The 20129-nt window shown below is 34.7% G+C and overlaps 1 protein-coding gene across 2 annotated transcripts in view; it reads left to right on the forward strand.

The window, feature by feature from the left end:
- Positions 1-20129, forward strand: part of PRDM5 (PR/SET domain 5) — a 209456-nt gene that overhangs the window by 107369 nt on the left and 81958 nt on the right. The window contains exons 9-10 of one of the 2 annotated variants that reach the window (XM_043569397.1): positions 605-689; positions 1937-2094. The exons of the other annotated variant lie outside the window; for it this stretch is intronic. Coding sequence (XP_043425332.1) covers positions 605-689; positions 1937-2094 — 243 coding nt within the window. The remainder of the gene's footprint in view (positions 1-604; positions 690-1936; positions 2095-20129) is intronic. 2 annotated transcript variants of the gene reach the window in all.

The raw sequence follows: 20129 nt of genomic DNA on the forward strand, positions 1-20129 counted from the left end.
AGAGCTAAAGTTAATATTCAGTTGTAATACTTATTAGCCAGCTGTTTGATAAAGTCATGTTCCCTACTTATTATAGTTTCTGATCTTTTCTTTTTATTGTGGTCTTCCTATCATGTAAGAATTTTACTTTGAGCTAAATGTTTTTTGGAATCATATATCTTCTTGTCTTTCATGGTAATTCATGTGTTTTTCTGTACTATATACATTTAAATTTAAAATAGTTTCACTACTGTAAAGGGAATATTTTCACATACAGGTTCTATATTTCCAAATCTAAATTTGTGCATAACAAAAAGAGTTCGTGTCAGTTAGGTATAACTTTTTACAGAGTGTAGAAATTTAATATGCACTAAATAGGTCAGCTATACCACATATTTCAATAGTGTGCTGCAATCTTGTATTTTCTTTTAATTGTTTGTTTTTGTTAGGTACCAGGTTCACTGCATTTTCAATTTATATAAGATAGTGTGAATAAAGCAGAGCTGAATTACAATATACATAGATATTGCAATAGCAGCTATCCACATATTTATACTTTACTTGAGCTCTATATAATTTATTTGGCTTTGACAGTTGACCTAACTGTCAACTTAACCTTTTGCAGATTCATGAGATATTTGATTGTCAAGAATGTATGAAGAAATTTATTTCAGCTAATCAGCTAAAACGTCATATGATCACTCACTCAGGTAAAATACATATTTGTTCATTTATATTGAAATCACTACAAAAGATTCACTTTGTCCTTTTCAGGATCTCTGAGAATAGTAATCAGGAGACCTGGCTTTTAGTTCTAGGTTGGCCAGTAACTAGCCGTGTGATTTTGAACAAGTTACTTAGCCTCTCTAGACCTCAGTTTATTTATAAAGCCAAGGTGATTGGACTAAGTGATATTGAAGCTCTTCAGAATCACCATTTAATTTATTGTCTACTCCTCCTGGAGCCTGAGATTCTGTTCTTTATCTGTGAAAAGGGCCCTACCTTTCAGAATTGCTGTGAAGGTTAAATGAGATCATTGTGTACTGTGCTAGCAGGGGGTCTGACTTTTAGGAGGGATTCAACAATTACAGTTTCTGCTTTTCTAGATACTTTCACATTCTCACTAAGGTACTAATAAATGTTAATGAGAATTTTATAAATACATTTTGAGAATATAAGTTTTTAAAATTGTAGTTTCATTTTAAGCAAGTTTGAGTAATAGGTCTGTTATACAGATTAAAAAGAATAAGGTCTGAAAATAAATTTTGCTTTATGAAGTCTCCTTCTAGAGTTTGGAACGTCTATAATTTAAGGCCATCAAGGTTAGAATGTTTTTACATATCCACTTTGTTTGGTGATGGCTATATATATTTTGGCAAATGAAAATAGGAGATCAAAAACTGGTGGCCTCAGATATGCTTTGTTTGAAACAAATAGTATTTTTTGCATCTAGTGGTCAACATTACGTTAACGTTGCATAAATATGGGTTCTATACAACAACCTAGGTATGTAGAGAATTGAAGCTTTCTGTTGAGAATTGAAGCTTTGCCTATATGAGTTCCACTTGTTCAAGTAGGAGGCAGGTCTGTCATTTACTTTTATCACTGTCAGAACACTCTTAGCGTTTGAAGTTGTGACCTTGGTTTAAACTCATACTATCAGCACATTTTTCATCTGGAAATAGGATTTTTTTTCCTTGAATCTGAGCTTCATTCTTACATCTAAGCTACTTTACACATTTAGTTTACAGAAATAAGTCTCTGAAAGAACAAGTTCATATTTCTTTTGTGAATAGGGTCACATGTCTAACAGAAATGGATTGGTAAGTAGATTTTTTTCAGTTGTTTGAATCATGTTTCAGTTTAGTCCATTAGAAGTAATATAAGGTAAGGCTGTTTCCCATTTTACCCTTTACCTTTATATAGATGTGAGATTGTCTCCACTCATTTTTCACAGAAAAGCGACCCTATAATTGTGAGATTTGTAATAAATCTTTCAAGAGGCTTGATCAAGTGGGCGCCCACAAAGTAATACACAGTGAAGATAAACCTTACAAATGCAAGCTTTGTGGAAAGGGATTTGCCCACAGAAATGTTTACAAGAATCACAAGAAGGTAAAAGCATATAATTATTATTATTATTATTATTATTATTATTGTTATTATTATTATTATATTTGCTGATTTGACTTCTAATTATTTTATAAGAGATTTGTGTATATCTGGACGTGCTTGTGCATGTGGAATAATTACAGAAGATCTTGCTTTTACTTTCTACCCCCTCACTCAGGCCACAACCCCTTTTGGGCTGGTTTCTGTCTTCCATCGTCTGTTGAAACTGTTCTCACACCCAGAGGGCCATCCACTGTTTCCCAGTGGTGTACTAACTGCAAAGTGTTTATTCTCTCCCTTTTTTTTCTGTAACGTTTGACACTCTTGTTCACGTTACCTGTTTTGAAATTCTGTTCATGTTTGGTGTATACTTTGCTAGGTGTTCTACCAATTTCTCTGAACACTTCCATCTCCCCTCCCTGAGGAGGTTGGCTGGATGCACTGGCTGTGGGCCTCTTCTGTGTTCTCTGCATCAGCTACATCCATGACTTCTGCTATCAACTCTATACCAACACATGCCAAATGACTTATTTATTTAACCCAGTCTTCAAAACTATATTAATTTTTTTTATTTGAAACATAACTGGATATCTTTTTGACCTAATGAATTTAGCATGTCCCAGAATGACTTTTTCATTCTTTATGCCCCAGATAACCTCTCTTTTGGAGTTTCTTCTTTCTGTTAATGACAAAAGCATATGCTTACTCCTGTCTGTTTCTTTAGTCTTAGACCCTTTTTAAAACACTGATTCTTGGGGCACCTGGGTGGCCCAGTTGGTTAAGCATGAGACTTTGGCTCAGGTCATGATCTCGTGGTTTGTGGGTTCAAGCCCCATGTTGGGCTCTGTGCTGACAGCTCAGAGCCTGGAGCCTGCTTTGGATTCTGTGTCTCCCTCTCTCTCTGTCCCTTCCCTGCTCATTCTCCCTCTCTCTCTCTCAAAATAAATAAATAAATAAATAAATAAAGCATTAAAAAAAACAAAAACAAAAATGCTGATTCTTAAAGAATCTACCCTCTACCTTGTCTAGTCACCTTCAGTCATTTGTTCCTTTACCATCCCAACATCCCAATTATTGCTCATTTTCATTGCTTTAATACTCATCTAATTAGATTCTTATTACTTATCACTTCCCACCTTTCCATCCTCCTAAATAAATTGTCTCATAGTGCAACTCTGACATATCACTCTTGTACTCTAATATTATGAGTAGATTTCCGATGCCTATATAAGTTATAATGCACCTTGCCCTCTCCCATGACCTCAACTTTTCCAGATGTTTATTCTTTTCTCTGCATACCTAAGACAACTTGACATTTGTCTTCAGTCAGCATGACCTAACTTCACCTTCCTCTTTTCTTTTTTTTTAATTTTTAATTTAATTTTGTTTTTATTTAAACTCTATACCCAACATGGTGTTTGAATTCATGACGTTGAGATCAAGAGTCACCTGCTCTACTGACTGAGCCAGCCAGGTGCCCCACCCTTCCTCTTTTCTGTTAGGACTTTCTTCAATTATAATCTCTTAGTTTTGTGTATTAATTTTTGTTTACATTTCCTACATACTACCTTTATTCTAGTTCTTGTTTCAGAATGTATTAGTTTTATCTTATCAACTTTGTGTAGATAATAAATAATGTTTCAATTGAATTCAGAAAATGGTATTGTTTTTTTGTTATTGGGTTGTATGTGTTCTTTATATATATTGGGTATTAACCTTTTATCAGATACATCATTTGCAAATATCTTCCCCCATTCACTAGGTTGTCTTTTCATTTTGTTGATAGTTTCCTTTGCTCTGCAGATGTTTTTTAGTTTGATGTAGTCCCATTTGTTTATTTTTGCTTTTGTTGTCCTTGTCTTTGGAGCCAGATCTACAAAGCATTGCTAAGACTCATGTCAGGGAGATTAATATGTTTTCTTTTTTTTTTTTTTTTTTTTAATTTTTTTTTTCAACGTTTTTATTTATTTTTGGGACAGAGAGAGACAGAGCATGAACGGGGGAGGGTCAGAGAGAGAGGGAGACACAGAATCGGAAACAGGCTCCAGGCTCCGAGCCATCCGCCCAGAGCCTGACGCGGGGCTCGAACTCATGGACCGCGAGATCGTGACCTGGCTGAAGTCGGACGCTCAACCGACTGCGCCACCCAGGCGCCCCTAATATGTTTTCTTTTAGGAGTTTTATGGTTTCAGGTCTTACATTCAAGTATTTTAATACATTTTAAATTTATTTTTGTATATTGTGTAAGATAGTGGTCCAGGTTCATTCTTTTGCATGTGGCTGTTCACGTCTCTCATCACTATTCATTGAAGAGACTCTTCTTTCCCATTCTGTATTCTTGCCTCCTTTGTCATAAATTAATTGCATGAGTTTATTTCTGGGCTATCTATTCTGTTCCATTGATCTGTGTGTCTATATTTTTCTATCTGTAACATACTGTTTTGATTATATAGCTTTGTAGTATAGTTTTAAATTTGGGAATATGATGCCTCTTTGTTCTTCTTTATCCAGATTGCTTTGGCTATTTGAGATTTACCGTGATTCCGTACAAATTTTACAATTATTTGTTCTACTTTTGTGAAAAATGCTATTGGAATTTTGATAGGGATTGCATTAAATCTATAGATTGCTTTGGGTAGTATGGACATTTTAACAGTATTAATTATTCTAATCCATGAACATGGAATATCTTTCTATTTATTTGTGTCTTCCATTTGTTTCATCAATGTGTTATCATTTTCCGGGTACAGGTTTTCCACTTCTTTGGTTCAAGTTAGTCCTAGACATTTCATTGTTTTTGATGCACTTATAAATAGGATTGTTTTCTTGATTTCTCTTTCTGATAGTTTCTTATTAGTGTGTGAAAATGCAATGGATTTTTGCATATTAATTTTGTGTCTTGAAACATAATTGAATTCATTTATTAGTTCCAGCAGTTCTTTTGGTGAAGTCTTTGGGGTCTTCTATATATAGTATCATGTCATTTGCAAGTAGTGACAGTTTTAATTACTTCTTTCTTTCAATTTAGATGTCTTTTATTTCTTTTTCTTGTTAATTACTCTGGCTAGGCCTTCCAATATTATGTTGCATAAAAGCAGGGAGAGTGGGCATCCTGGTCTTGTACCTGATTTTAAAGGAAAACTTTCAACTTTTTATCATTTAGTTTGATATTAGCTATGGACTTGTTATATATGGGCTTTATTATGTGGAACTATGTTCCCTCCACACTTAATTGAGAGGTTTTATAATAGGTGGATGTTAAATTTTGCCAAATGCTTTTTCTTTATCTATTTGAGATGATTATACAATTTCTATCTTTCATTTTGTTAATGTGGTTCATCATGTTGATTGGTGTGTGGATATTGAACCATCCTTGCATCTGTGGAATAAATCCCACTTGATCATGGTGTATGATCTTCTTAATGTGTTATTAAATTCAGTGTGCTAATATTTTATTGAGGATTTTTGCATCTATGTTTAAAAGGTATATTTGCCTGTAAGTTTTTTTTCTTCCCCCCACTTCCCCCTCATCTTCTTCTCCTTCACTTTTTTTCTTTTTCTTTTTCTTTTCTTTTTTGCTTTTCTTTTCTTTTCTTTTTCTTTTTCTTTCTTTTTTTTTTTTTTTTGTGGTGTCCTTAGTTTGGGTATCAGGGTAATATTGTTTTGTAAATGGGTTTGGAAGCATTCCCTCCTTTTCAGTTTTTTGGAAGAGTTTGAGCATGGTAGGTATTAAATCTTTGAATGTTTGGTAGAATTCATCAGTGATGCTATATTGCCCTGGACTTTTGTTTGTTGGGAGGTGTTGATTACTAATTCATCTTCTTACTATAATTGGTCTATTCAGACTTTTTATTTCTTCATGATTATGTCTTGAAATATTATTTCTGGGAATTTATCTAGTTCTTCTAGATTGTCCAATTTCTTGGCATAGAATTTTTTTGTAGTTGTCTTGTATGATGATTTGTGTTTTTGTGATATCAGTTTTATCTTTTCCTCTTTCTGATGTTATATTTATAAAATAAATATATTAGTGAGTGAGTCCAGCTAAAGGTTTGTCAGTTTTGTTTATCTTTTCAAAGAACCAGCTCTTAGTTTCATTCATCTTTTCTATTGTCTTTTTAGTCTCTATTTCACTGATTTCCACTCTATTCTTATTATTTCCTTCCTTCTTCTAACTTCAGGTTTTATTTGTTCTTTTTTTTTTCTTTTTTTTTCTTAGTGCTTGGACAAGATGCTCGATATGATTTTAGTCTTTTTATTAAGACTTGCTTTATGGCCTAACATGTGATCTATCATGGAGAATGTTTCATGTGCACCTGAGAAGAATATGTATTCATCTCCTTTTGAATTTTTTTAATGTTTATTTATTTTTGAGAGAGAGAGAGCACGAGCAGGGGAAGGCAGAGAGAGAGGGAGACACAGGATCTGAAGCAGGCTCTGGGCTCTGAGCTGTCCACAGAGAGCCTGATGTAGGGCTCGAACTCCCTGAATTGTGAGATTATGACCTGAGCCGAAGTCAGATACTTAACTGACTGAGCCACCCAGTTGCCCCTCAACTCCTTTTGGATGGAAAGTTCTATATTTATCTATTAAGTACATCTGCTATAATGTGTTGTGTAAACCTATGTTTCCTTATTGACTTTCTGTCTGGATTATTTATCCATTGATATAAGTAGGGGTGTTAAAAATCCCTTACTATTATTGTATTGCTATAAAGTTCTGCCTTTAGGCTTGTTAATATTTGTTTGTGTATTTTGGTGCTTCTGTTTGGGTGCATACATACTTATAAATGTTATATCTTTCTGCTGGGTTGATTCCCTTATGATTATGTAATGCCTTTTCTTGCATTTTATTACAGTCATTTTAAGTCTATTTTGTCTGATATTGAGTATAGCCATACCAGCTTTCTTTTCATTTCCATTTGCATGTGATACATTTTTCTGTCACTTCACTTTTAATCTGTGTGTGTCCTTCTGAAGTGAGACTCTTACAGGAAACATATGGCTAAGTCTTTTTTTTTATTCATTCAGCCACTGTATATCTTTTGATTATAGAATTTAGTCCATTTACATATAAAGTAATCATTGAAAATTGTGGACTTATTCCCATTTTGTTACCTTTTCTCTGGATGTTTTCACAGTTTTCGTGTTATTTTCTTTTTCTCTCTTACCTTCTGTTTTTGTTTTTGTTTTAATATTTATTTATTTTTGAGAGAGAGAGAGAGAGCGAGAGAGAGAACGAGCATGAGAGAGGGAGGAGCAGAGAGAGAGGGAGGTACAGAATTTGATGCAGGCTCCAGACTCTGAGCTGTCAGCGTAGAGCTCATGGCTGGGCTCTAACCTACAAATTGTAAGATCATGACCTGAGCCAAAGTCAGATGCTTAACTGGCTATGCAGGTGCCCCATTTATCTTCTGTTTTGATAACTTCTGTAGTATTATGTTTAGATTCCTTTTTCATTTTCCTTTGTGTATTTGCTATGATATATTATTTTTGGTTACTCTGAAATAGTTCACATATATCACCCTATGTGTATAACAATTTATTTTAAATTGATAGCCACTTAAATTTGAACACATTCCAAAACTACATTTTTATTCCCCTCTCCCACATTTTGTTTTTGATGTCACATTTCACATCTTTTATTTTATGTATCCCTTAATTATTTAATCTTAATTACTTTTGACCCTTCATACTAGCTTTATAAATGATTACTCCACTATTTTCACTATATATTTACCTTTTTCAGAGAGATTTTCACTTTAATATGTTTTCTTGTTATTAATTAGTGCCTTTTCTTTTCAGCTTAAAGAAGTCCCTTTAATATTTCTTTTAGGACTGGTTTAGTGGTGATGAACTTATTTAATTTTTTTTATCTGGGAAACTTGTGTCTCCTTCTGTTCTGAATGATAACTTTGCCAGTAGAGTATTCTTGGTTGGAAGGTTTCTCCCTTCAGCACTTTGAATACTTCACGCCACTCCCTTTATCACCTGGAAAGTTTCTGCTGAAAATTTTGCTGATAGCTTTATGGGATTTCCTTTACATATAACACATTATTTTTCTGTTGATGTTTTTAAGATTCTCTCTTTAACTTTTGACATTTTAATTAGAATGTGTGTTGGTGTGGATATCTTTAGAACTTAGTGGACTTCCTAGACCTACATGTTTGTTTCCTTTCCCAGATGAGCAAAATTTTCAGTCATTATTTCTTTGAAATGTTTTTTCATTTTCTTTTTCCTTTTTTTTTTTTTCCTGCTCTGTCAGGGTGAGTTCCATTATTTACATCTTCTAGCTTGCTGATCTGTTCTTCTGCTTCATCCAATCTGCTGTTGAGCCCCTCTCGTGTATTTTTCAGTTCAGTTATTATGTTTTTAAGTTCTCTGGCCTCTGTTTGGTACTTTCTTATATTTTTCTATTTCCTTTGTAAAGTTTTTATCTATTCTTCTGAGTTCAGTGAGCAGCTTTATAATCATTACTTTGTTTTCATTTTTATTTTGCTTTGTGTCCCCCTTTTTTTTTTTTTGAGTCTGGCTAAAAGTTTATCAATTCTGTTAATTTGTTCAAAGAACTAGCTCCTGGTTTCATTGATCTGTTCTATTGCTTTTTTAATTCTTTATTTTATTTCTTTCTCCTCCAATATTTATTATTTTCTTCCTTCTACTGACTTTGGGCTTTGCTTGTTCTTTTTCTAGCTCCTTTAGGTGTAAGATTAGTTAGTTTATTTGGGATTTTTCTTGCTTCTTGAGATAGGCCTGTATTGCTATAACTCATGGGCCCAGAAGTGGGATCCCCCCCAGTCATGAATTCCCCTCCTGCCCAGACACTCAAGAAGTGTTCTCTGTATAGATTGTGTGTGCTCCCTGACTGTGGTGGACTGCTGCTTAAGCTTGGGGCTCAGAGTGCTTGCCCTGCTTGTTGTGGCACTACTTATTCATTGATATTGGTTGATATATTTTAGCATGCTGTTAAGTATATATATATATATATACACACACACACATATACATATATGCATATAAATATATGTATATATATGATATCTTTTAAAATAACTTGTTACTTTTTTTTCTCTTGGACTATTCCATTGGAGCTATAGTTACTTCTGCATTTATTGAGACTTCAAAGATTCATTCTTTCTCTTTTAAATCATCTAAGAAGTTATGGTATCATTTCAGCTTTAGCCTAAACGGAAAAAAAAAAGTTAGATTTACCAAAGAATAAAAAGAGTTGATTGATAGTGTCCCAAATCATCTCTGCCTAATTTCTTGCTGACTGCCTTTAGGTTTTACTCAAGCGTTAAATGATCAGGGGCAGGATCACATTCATTACTGCTGCTTTGGAATTACATGACTATAAAAAATTATCTGGCTAGTTTCCTGCTCAGTCTCTGGAACTCTCTTGCTCCATTCTTTGATGAAACTGATCTACCCACATTTACGAGTTTTTCAGTTTGGCTTATGTTATATGCCATATGGGAATTTAGCACAGGATCTTTGCACCATCTCTTATACAGTCAGCCATAAATCATATTAAAGTAATAATGATGTCTTGGGTAGGATAGAAACAATGATGCCTGTAATTTCTAAAGTGGAAAGCACATTCAATCCTTCTGCTATATGTGCTTCTTACTGTTAGATCCTAGCATTTGTTATGGTTAAGTGAAAAAGTCTGAAATATTCTCCAAGAGTTATGTGAAAAAGCAATAAACTTTTTCTTCCATCATTATTCATTAATAGCCAGTTAAGAAACTGAAAAATAAGGATATGCAAGGAAATTTGAAAAAAAAAAACATTTGAGTCAAACTGATCTTCATACTATAGCATGACCAAGGATTATTATTTTAAATAAATTATTTTTTGGTTTCTTTGGTTATGTAACTTATTCATTTTTATTATACTGACTTCATTCATTTGGGGTCAATTCTTCTCCTATCATTTGGATTCGCTTGAAAAGGAAATATTATCTTTCAGTGTGATTATGGCAATGACAAACTGTGAAGGGGTGATTTCTATTTCTAAAACTTAATTAGTCGTTTTTATCATTTTGCCAATTATATAGTCTCGGTAGGTCAAAATTGGTTATTCCTGTCCCTAATCCATTCTGACAATTATTTCGCATGATTACTAGTTGAATTTTTTGAATCTACTTAATTATTGTTTATCTGGATCTAACTATATCTCTAAATAACAACTGGACAGACATTTCAGAACTAGAGGTGGCAGAAGCTAGTCAGTTAGTCTTCACCTTCCATTTTGTTCCTTATCAAATTTATTGCGGAGCAAAACCAAGATAAGGTATATAGGGCTTCCCTCCTCCTGGTGTAGGCAGGACGTCTAGATGGACTCAGTCACCTGGATCAGGAAGCTGACACTATGTGCTTGATGATGGAAATGAATACAGGGAGGTTTTGTCCTGATGAAGTTGTAAACAAGCTTCTGGGGACAGAGGTATGTCTAGTCAAATAAAAGACCTTTTCCTGACCCTTTGCATACCTTTCCAGAGATGAACTTTTAAGCCTATGAAGAACTCTAGCCCCCACACTGACCCTTTCTATATCCTTTCAGAGATGAACTTTTGAGCCTATGAACAACTCTGGTCCTACTGTCTCTTGGGATAATTCCACGAGGCCGCCTATACTAATATCTCATCCAGGGATTTCCAAACTCTGGGCCATGGCCAGTTTTTATATCTTAAAATCAATTTATTGGGTCAAGAATAGCCATTAAAAATATGATTGAAAATATAAGGGTAAGGGCCATTTAATGAAATAACACATATGTATTTGTGCATATGTGTATGTGTGTTGAGTTTCAGTATAAAAAGTATTTTTTTGGTCGTGGTCTGTTTGACAGATATTGCAGACCAGACTTTGCTCATTTAAAATTTTATTAAAGCTGTTTTAAAGGAAAGAATAAATCTCTTTCTAAATAGATCATGAATTAGATTCTAAAACTATATATGGTGTAAGTTTTACACCATATATATAATATATATGTTATATTATTATATATATATATTATATTGCTATATATTGCTATATATAATATATATTATATTATTATATATTATATTGCTGTATATTGCTATATATAATATATATAATATATTATATTATATATTTTCAGAGATTTTTTATTATATATTATATATATTATATATAATTAAAAAAATCTCTGAAAATCTCTAAGAAGTGTGTCACATTATAGACTGAACAAATCACTCCATAATTTAATCACAGTTGCTTTTTCCTTCAACTTTGTACCAGGTTTCTCCTCTTCAGGTGTGCTGTAGGTGAAGTAGTGGGTGGTTCATTTACGGTGCTGTGTTGTACAAAATTACCTATTTTTGTGTTCTAGAAGCACATTCACAATGATGAGATGAGCACAATGAGACGCATGCAGGAATTGAACCTGACAGAGGGAAACAAGAGATAGAGGTTTGTCTGAAGCTTATTCAGCTAATGGCAAATCACATATCCTATTTAAATTATTTTTCTGAAGTTGATGATGAGCTGTCACTATATAATTTCTTTTTGTATTATTTATTTATTTTAAGCAAGAGGGGAAGGGGCACTGAGAGGGAGACAGAGGATCCGAAGCGGGCTCTGTACTGACAAGTCTCATAGCAGTGAGCCCAGTGTGGGGCTGGAACTCACAAACCGCAAGATCATGACTTGAGGCAGAGTTACTCAACCGACTGAGCCTCCCAGGTGCCCTGACACTATATAATCTCTAACAAAACCACTTGATTTTCCATATTACAGTTTACGGTTTGAAGATAGATGCTGTACTCATAGCACTTATTGAACACATTGTTCTTTGAATGTGGCACATGTTTTCTGAATAAATAAAATCCATGAAGAGATTATCCCAAATGTAGAAGATTTAATGTGCTTAAATCGTAGTTGTAATATGAGAAGTGGTTTTTAAAAAAATGTATAATTGCAGCAAATTTTGCCACATTTGCAGGGTTGCTTTTCTGAACATTCTTCCTTTCTTGACTTACGAGGGTATTAGCGGTCTAGTAACACACTGAGAAATCTTTATTATATTCATTCTGTACTGAGTTTACCCAGTCTGAGCTACCTAAGTACTCTTTAAACCCTTAGTTTGAACTGTTGTCATTCTGAACCCTTCTCTGGCTCTGAAGTAAATGATTGACTTGGAGTTCATTTATTACCAAATCAGTGATTTCCCCCTTTATGCTCAGACTTTAATAGAAAAACCTCCCTCCCAGCTTTATTCTACTCCTCTGCCCTCCCCATCCCCAGATGTTAACATAGGAGCCATCAGCTAAAGATTGCCCTTTAGAGCTTCCTTCACCCCTGCTCCTTTGGCCACAGGGCCTTGCCTCCCAAACCTCTGGCCTCTGACTCTTGTCTCTGCCTTAAAGCTTCAGACTCATGCTTATTTCCTGAGCTCACCCTGGGATATCAGCTTTGCTCCCTGCTCTGCTCTTGACCAGCCCAGCCCAACCCAGTCCAGGGATTTGAACTTCCTTCCCTTGACCTGCCCAATAAAGTGCATATCCCTGACTCTCTTAAAACCACAAAGTAGGAAATATTGAAAGAGAGGAAGGTGACATTTTTTAAATGTTTATTTATTTTGAGAGAGAGACAGACAGAGAGAGAGTACATGAGCAAGCGGGGAGGCGGGGTGCAGAGAGAAGAGAGAAAGAATTCCACGCAGGCTCTGTGCTACTCCCAGTACAGATCCTAATGCAGGGCTTGATCCCATGAACTGTGAGATCATGACCTGACCCGAAATCAAGAGTCAGATGCTTAACTGACTGAGCCACTCAAGTGCCCGTTTTTTAATTTGATTAAAAATTTTTGCCCTTTTGGGGCGCCTGGGTGGCTCAGGTCATAATCTCGCGGTTCGTGAGTTCGAGCCCTGCGTCCGGCTCTGTGCTGGCAACTCAGAGCCTGGAGCCTGCTTCAGATTCTGTGTTCCCCTCTCTCTCCACTCCACTGCTGCTTGTGCTCTCTCTCTTTCAAAAATTAATAAACATTAAAAAATTAAAAAAATTTCTGCTCTTTTTGTGTAGTAGATATCTTAAGAAAATAAAACCTTAAAATCATACATGGATGCATGGGTAATCAGTTATGCAACTTAGGTTATAATCCTTGACATCACCTACCTTCTCCAATCCCCCACAATTCTAGTTCTCTCCCCAGTGGATACTTTTTAGGGCTTTCTCAAGTATGTTAAAGACTGCACACATTATTTGTACAACTTATTTGTTAATTATGACCACATCTTCTACTATATTCAAAGGCTAGTGATCCTAATAATTGGAAGATATTTTTTACACTGAGTAAAATACAATTTTTATTCTCAGTATAATGCCTTTGACATGCTTTGACATACTATTATGGGTTGGAGTATGGAAGATTAGAAATGAGAAGGTGAGAGTTGTTTGTGTTTGGGTGGCAGAATTGGAAAGATGCAGCTTAGGAACTGGGAAAGGTGACCAATGGCTGGGGAAGAGATTCCCACGTGTTAGGTCAGATGGGAATTTTTCAGGTGAAGTGCATACCAGCCATCTCCTTCATCTCCCTAATCAAATCTTTAGCAACTTCCACATTTCCCACTGATGATTTTCTGTACGATGTTCTTTTGGGTGAAGCTTGGAGAAAAGCACAAGGTTTTAGCTGCCCATCTGGGAGATAAGTATATTTAAATGTAAATGGTTTTATGACATAAGATATCATTCTGGACCTTACTTCTTTGGTCTAACTTTATGACTTGGGAGAGTTTTTCACATGTGTTCATATACACCTGCTCATTTTTTGTAACCATTCCTGTTTTGAAGAATACTTCAGTTAACATCCTTTTACATTAAACTGTATGATTATGCCAATAGTATTGTCGAAAATAGATCTTAATTATGAAATTTATGGCTCAAATAGTAAGTTTTCTTTAAGTTTTGATTGCTCTTGCCCAACTGCCTTCAGAAAAAGCTCTAGTTTCACCTAGCAGTGATTCAAGTGTCCTTTTGTCTGTACCATCAACATTTGATTTCGTCAGTCTTTTTTTTTTTTTCAGTCTGAGACTTGAAGAGTGATATTTCATTGCATTTAAGCAATGGTTAGTGAAATTGTGTTCTTTTTATAAGCTTATGTCCCATTTACATTACTTTTGAGAGATGCTTGTACGTACTCTTTATCCACTTTTCTATTGGACTGTTTGGCTGTTTTCTCTTTGGTTTCTGGGAACTCTGTAGATATTACAGATACTAATCCTTCACTAGTTGTCTTTCTACTGTTTGTCCCCATATATCAACTTGCATCTTTTGAATAAAGAAGTTTTACTTTTTTATGTTTTGAAGTATGACACGGATTATGAGTTTTATGGCTTCTGAGTATACACAGCTTCTGAGTTTTAGGACTTACTTAGAAAACTTTGTTATTCCAACACTGTGCAAACATTTATCAATGCCTGTAAAAGTTATATTAACTTCTTTTTGTTAGTATTTTAATCAATGAAGAATTTGTTTTGAGGTATGCAGTGAGATCCTGATTTATGATCACTCCTATCAATCATACTGTTGAATGCCTCTCATGTAAAACTATGTTTGCATGTCACTCTTTTCCATTTAATCTCTGTTGTCTTGCAGTATCGTAGTACTTTAATAATTGTACTTTATAGTGTGTTTTAATATCTATTGAACAAAAGCTCATTTTAGTTTTTCTTTTACATAATTCTTTTACATGGTGTTTTGGGAAGATTAATGTTACCAAGCAGATTTCTTTACACTGCTTCCCTTTCATCTTCTTGGAGATCAATATCATATATTAAAAAACAGCTCCTCTTCACAGAAAGTCTTCGTATATACATTTGTTTTTGTGGATGATTTGGAGCAGAATGTTTTATTCTTCCCCTCCTTGGTAGAAAGAACAGCAAACAAAAACATAGCTCATTTTCCTGTATAATTACACATTATTTCTCTATTACTGCTAAATTTCATGTTTTAAAAGCTGTTATTTAGTCATAGCATGGATATCCTTTCTTTATAATTTTCACTTTTACTCTGCCTGAAATCCTACCAAGTTCCATTGACTTATTTCCCAGCCCAAAGGACATATTAGAAGATTAAGTGAAGGAGGAGTTCCAACAAAACAAAACAAAACAAAACAAAACAGGTTAACGATAGCTGGAAGATGTGGTGATAGCTTGTTACAGCAAAAGAAGACAAAAACTTTGAAAAGTAAACTACTCTGTGACTTTTAGAGCAGAGTATACAGAGAGCAAGAAGTATGCCTATATGAACCTTCAATGCAGAGGGTAATGAATTTTGAATGATGTCAATAATCTTAGTGGATGGGTAATACAAATTTGGAAGCTAAACTAAATGAAAAAAGAAAGTTATATTTTTGAAAAATAGATACTCTTCTCATAGAACAATTTGTACCAAAAATCAAAACCATAATGAAATACCACTTTATACCTATCAGAATGGCTAATATCAAAAAGGTAAGAAATAACAAGTGTTGGTGAGGATGTGGAGAAAAGGGAACCCTTGTGCACTGTTGGTGGGAATGTAAAGTGGTGCAACCACTGTGGAAAACAGTATGGAGGTTTTCAAAAATTAAAAATGGAAATATCATATGATTCAGTAATTCTACTACTATTTACCCGAAGAATACAAAAGCACTAATTTGAAAAGATGTATGTGTCCTTCTGTTTATTACAGATTATTTACAATAGCCCAAGGTAAGGAAGCAATCCAAGTGTCCACTGATAGATGAATAGGTAAAGAAGATGAGGTATATACATACAATGGAATATTACTGAGCTATAAAAAAGAATAAGATCTTTCCATTTGCAACAACATGGATGGACCTAGAAGGTGTAATGCTAAGGGGAAGAAGTCAGGCAGAAAGACAAATACCATATGATTTCACTTACATGCAGAATCTGAAAAACAAAACAAGTGAACAATTTGTATTATACCAGCAAATTCCGTAAACCTGAATCAATGAAAACTAAAAATTTGCAAATGAGAACTATATATTATAATTAAACTATGATAAAGTGTAGTCTTTTCAGCAGAAAATAGGTTTTGAACCTAATATCCCATCTTGGATGTTTTATATTTAAAATTAGAAACTGACCCCAAACTCTGATCTTTTGAGTTTAGGTTGCATCTGTATTATGTTGAAAAATAAAGTTTTTATGATGTTTCATGAGAATATGTCCTCTGGTGATGTTGACACTTAGATAATTGGATGGTGGCTTAAACTCATACACAGCACGCACACACACACACACACACACACACACACACACACGCATGCACGCAAACATTTTTCTGTCTGTGTATCTATCTATCTATCTATCTATCTATCTATCTTGTCTAGCCAAATATTTTGAATCCCATTATTTTCTTATTACCTATTAGTTTTTATCCTATTATCGTTATTATCCTATAATCTGTTAATTTCTAGGGACTTATATTTTAAGAAAACTATTTCTTATTCAACAACTGGTATTAATTTTTAGAGAGCGTAATTTTTTGTAGGATTAGAATTGGTCCATTATTGTTTATTTGTCCGTTTGTAGTTTAGGTATCTGCACTTGTTTATTTTTAGATGGCCCATAAAGTTCAATGCAGAATTGCCAATTTATTTAGCCATCTTGCACAGCAAACAAGTTATTCAGTAGAGAAGCTGGTATAGTTGCTATGAGTTGTTCCATACGAGTTACAAAAATTAGGATGTCTATTTTTATTCAGAAAATTCTGCTTTACAATTCATGTGATGTGTCTGAAAGCCATATTTTCATGAGTGAAACTACAAGTGTCTGTTATCTTGACAGTTTGTGGGGGGACATGGTTGCTGTTTCCATATATTCAAAGGGCTTTGTTGTGGAAGGGAGAGTAAATTTGTTCTGTATGGCTATAGGCTAGCTGTAATAAATGGTGGACATTGTAGAGGCAGAACTTTTAAATTAATGGTCACATCAGCTAGCCTGAAGGGTCATATGTTTGAAGCAGTATTTGTTAGAAGCATCCTTGGATAGAAATATGAGATACCATGTTTTAGCAGTACTGTAGGGGGGAGAACTCCCTGAGAGTGAGTCTGAATTGCTGCCCTCCAGGGAGGACTTCTGCAAGTCTATGATTATTCCCTCTTTGAACAAATTCCCTTTGCCCTGATCAGGGTATAAACATAAGGCATTGGTGGTTGGCTCCATGGGGTAGCCATCAGGTTATGGCTTTGTACTAATGGAATTGTGATGTTCAAGCAGTGAAAAGGTTGGGCTTAGCCACAAAAGGCTATACTTCTGTAAGAACATAACCTCAATTTTATAATCTTAACTTATCTGTGTGAAATGAGCTACTTTTTCCTGTGCTGAGCCAATTTCTTTGATATCTCTCTAGTTTCCATTCATTTTTGTGAGTAGGAGGCCCTTTAAGGAATCCAGTTATAAAGCTGACAGTAAAAATTTAATCCACAGACCTTGTAAACAGCCAGATGACACACATTTTATGCAGCTTTAGGTTTATTATATGGCCCAGTGGGATAGTAATATGCTTATGATATGCAGACTTGAGACTTCAATAACAAAACCCTTTTTTTTAGAAAAAAGAATAGTTCCAACACATATATCTCAGGAATATTTTCTCCAAATTTATTTTATCTCTAGTTATTTCCTCTGAATTTTATGATCATTTTGTTGCTTTGCACATGACCCAAAGAAGAAATACCATTTCCAATAATACCATTACTACAGAGCAATATATATTGGTGATAGTCAGTTACAATTTTTAATTGTGAATGGACCCGATGAAAATTTTATTCTGTTCTCATGAAATTAATTTTTCATTTGAGTAGCTAGAAATGTGCTAATTTGGTGATTATTGTATAAAAATTATGTTAAAAACCTGAAGCATTTTTGAGACATTAGGTGCTATAAATAGTGCAATGCATTTTCTTAACGTATTTTCTCCATCTGTAACAATAATCAGACTTGGTGCATAAAAGTGTATTTTGTAATACTAGTTCATGGACTAGTTCATTTATTGTATCAGCAGATACTGGTGTCATCGGTGACTTGGCATTTAAGTGGGGGAATATTCTACAGCTGAAAGATAATACAATTAATAAGTCAGTGAAAAGTTTGACACCCGTTAGAGATGAAAAATTGAAGGACAAGACACCATTTAAGAAGCTTGATTTTATTTAGTACTTGTAAAGTATTTTATGTCTTGGAGACAGAGGTTGTCTATTCACAAGAGGCAAGCATTTCACTGCCGCCTTACTTAAATGAGTTTGAATGCATGGGTTCTCTGCTGAGACTTTGACAAGTCATGCCGTAACAACTCAGCTGGTGGTATCGATATCTTTTTGACAGAAATATTTGTTCACCTGGCTATGCACTAACAGCTTACTGCTTAAAATAACTCTTGACTTCAGGCCATATTTAGATGTTGTGGCTTTGGTTTGGTTAATATAGGTATAAGGCATTATGCTGTCCCATTATTTCATATTCAAGTCACTAAATCCTGTCCACACACATGTTGTTTTGTCCTAGATTTAGAAAAAGAGAGAGAATTGCTTAGGGTGGAATGCCATATTTTTGGAAGAGTAAAGCAACCCTTTGTTCCAATATGTATGCTCTAAAAACAAAGGAGTTTCTTTTCGTAACAATATTATTTACTCTTTGTAGAAAATTAAAATATCAAAGTAAGGTATAAAGAAGACAACGAAAACTCTGTCAAATACCACTCTCTACTATGAGAACCCTCCTCAGTAATTTGTAGGACATTTTCTACCCCCCATTCTACATGTGCGTGTATTCGCAATGTATGATATTCTACGTATAACGTTTTGCATTGTGCTTTTGACATCAAAATATGTTATGGGGGGTTTCCATATCAAAATAAACATATAATAGCCACACAGAACTAGTTGACCGAATGTCAGTGGCCATTTAGGAGGCTTTTTAAAAAGTTTTTGTTTATGTAAAATTTGTCATATATTTCTGGAAAGGCAGTTGGTTAGAGTACGTGCATTTGCCGTTTTGGTAAATAGCGCCACATTGCCACTCAGAAAATTGATATTTCCAGTTACAAGACATGAGGGCGCTTGTTCTTACCTTTTAGTCAACAATGAATAATATCCATTTTCTTCACCTTTGCCAATCTGATATACTACAGATGATGTTTTTTTTTTAATTTTTATTCTCTCATTGTATTCATGAGGCTTTAAATATTAACACTATATAACCTGACATCCCCAAATTTTACACACTATAATCCAGACTTGAAATATTCCACTATCTACTAGACATCTTTTAATAGTCCTTTGAACTTACCCCAAACTGAACCTCTTATCTTTAACTCAAACTTGTTTCTTGGCTTGCCGTCTCACATATTAGTAAATGGCTGATTCATCCTACCATTGCTTTGGTCACAATCTTGGAGGCACATTTGATTCTTCTTTTCTGTGTCTCATGCTTCCAATCCAAGTCTCTCCACAAAACCTGTTAACTTTTATAATACATCCAGAAGCCTACTGCTTCTCTTTACATTGGTGGCTACCACCATGACATAGGTCTTAATTATTTCCTGCTTGGTTGATTGCTCTTTCTTCTCTGGTTCCTCTGCTTTTCCTTGTCCTCCTATATATCCCCTTCTCAACACAGCCACCTTAGCATCCTATTAAATGTCAGGTGAATCATGCCACTTATCTGCTCAAAACTCATTTGAGATTTTTTTCTCTCTCTCAGTAAAAGACAAAACTCCTGCAGTGGCCAACCAGGCCCAACATGATTTGCTTCTCTTTCCCATTATTTCCCCATTTTTTCTGACCCCGTCTCCCTTTCCATGCCTTTTCCACCTGCTCCAACCACACTGGCCTCCATGGTGTTTTCTGCCCAGATCACTCAGAGGGAGGCTTGCTCTTGCTCCCTCACTTCCATTAGGTTTTCTCTCAAGTCGCCTTCTTGGCTGTAATTTCTTTGACCAGTGGTCAAAATTGCTACCCCATTCTTTGAAACTTTCGCTGTCCTCTTTCTTTCTTTCTTTCTTTC

This window comes from Prionailurus bengalensis, chromosome B1, assembly GCF_016509475.1.
Source record: "Prionailurus bengalensis isolate Pbe53 chromosome B1, Fcat_Pben_1.1_paternal_pri, whole genome shotgun sequence".
NCBI classification, from domain to species: domain Eukaryota; kingdom Metazoa; phylum Chordata; class Mammalia; order Carnivora; family Felidae; genus Prionailurus; species Prionailurus bengalensis.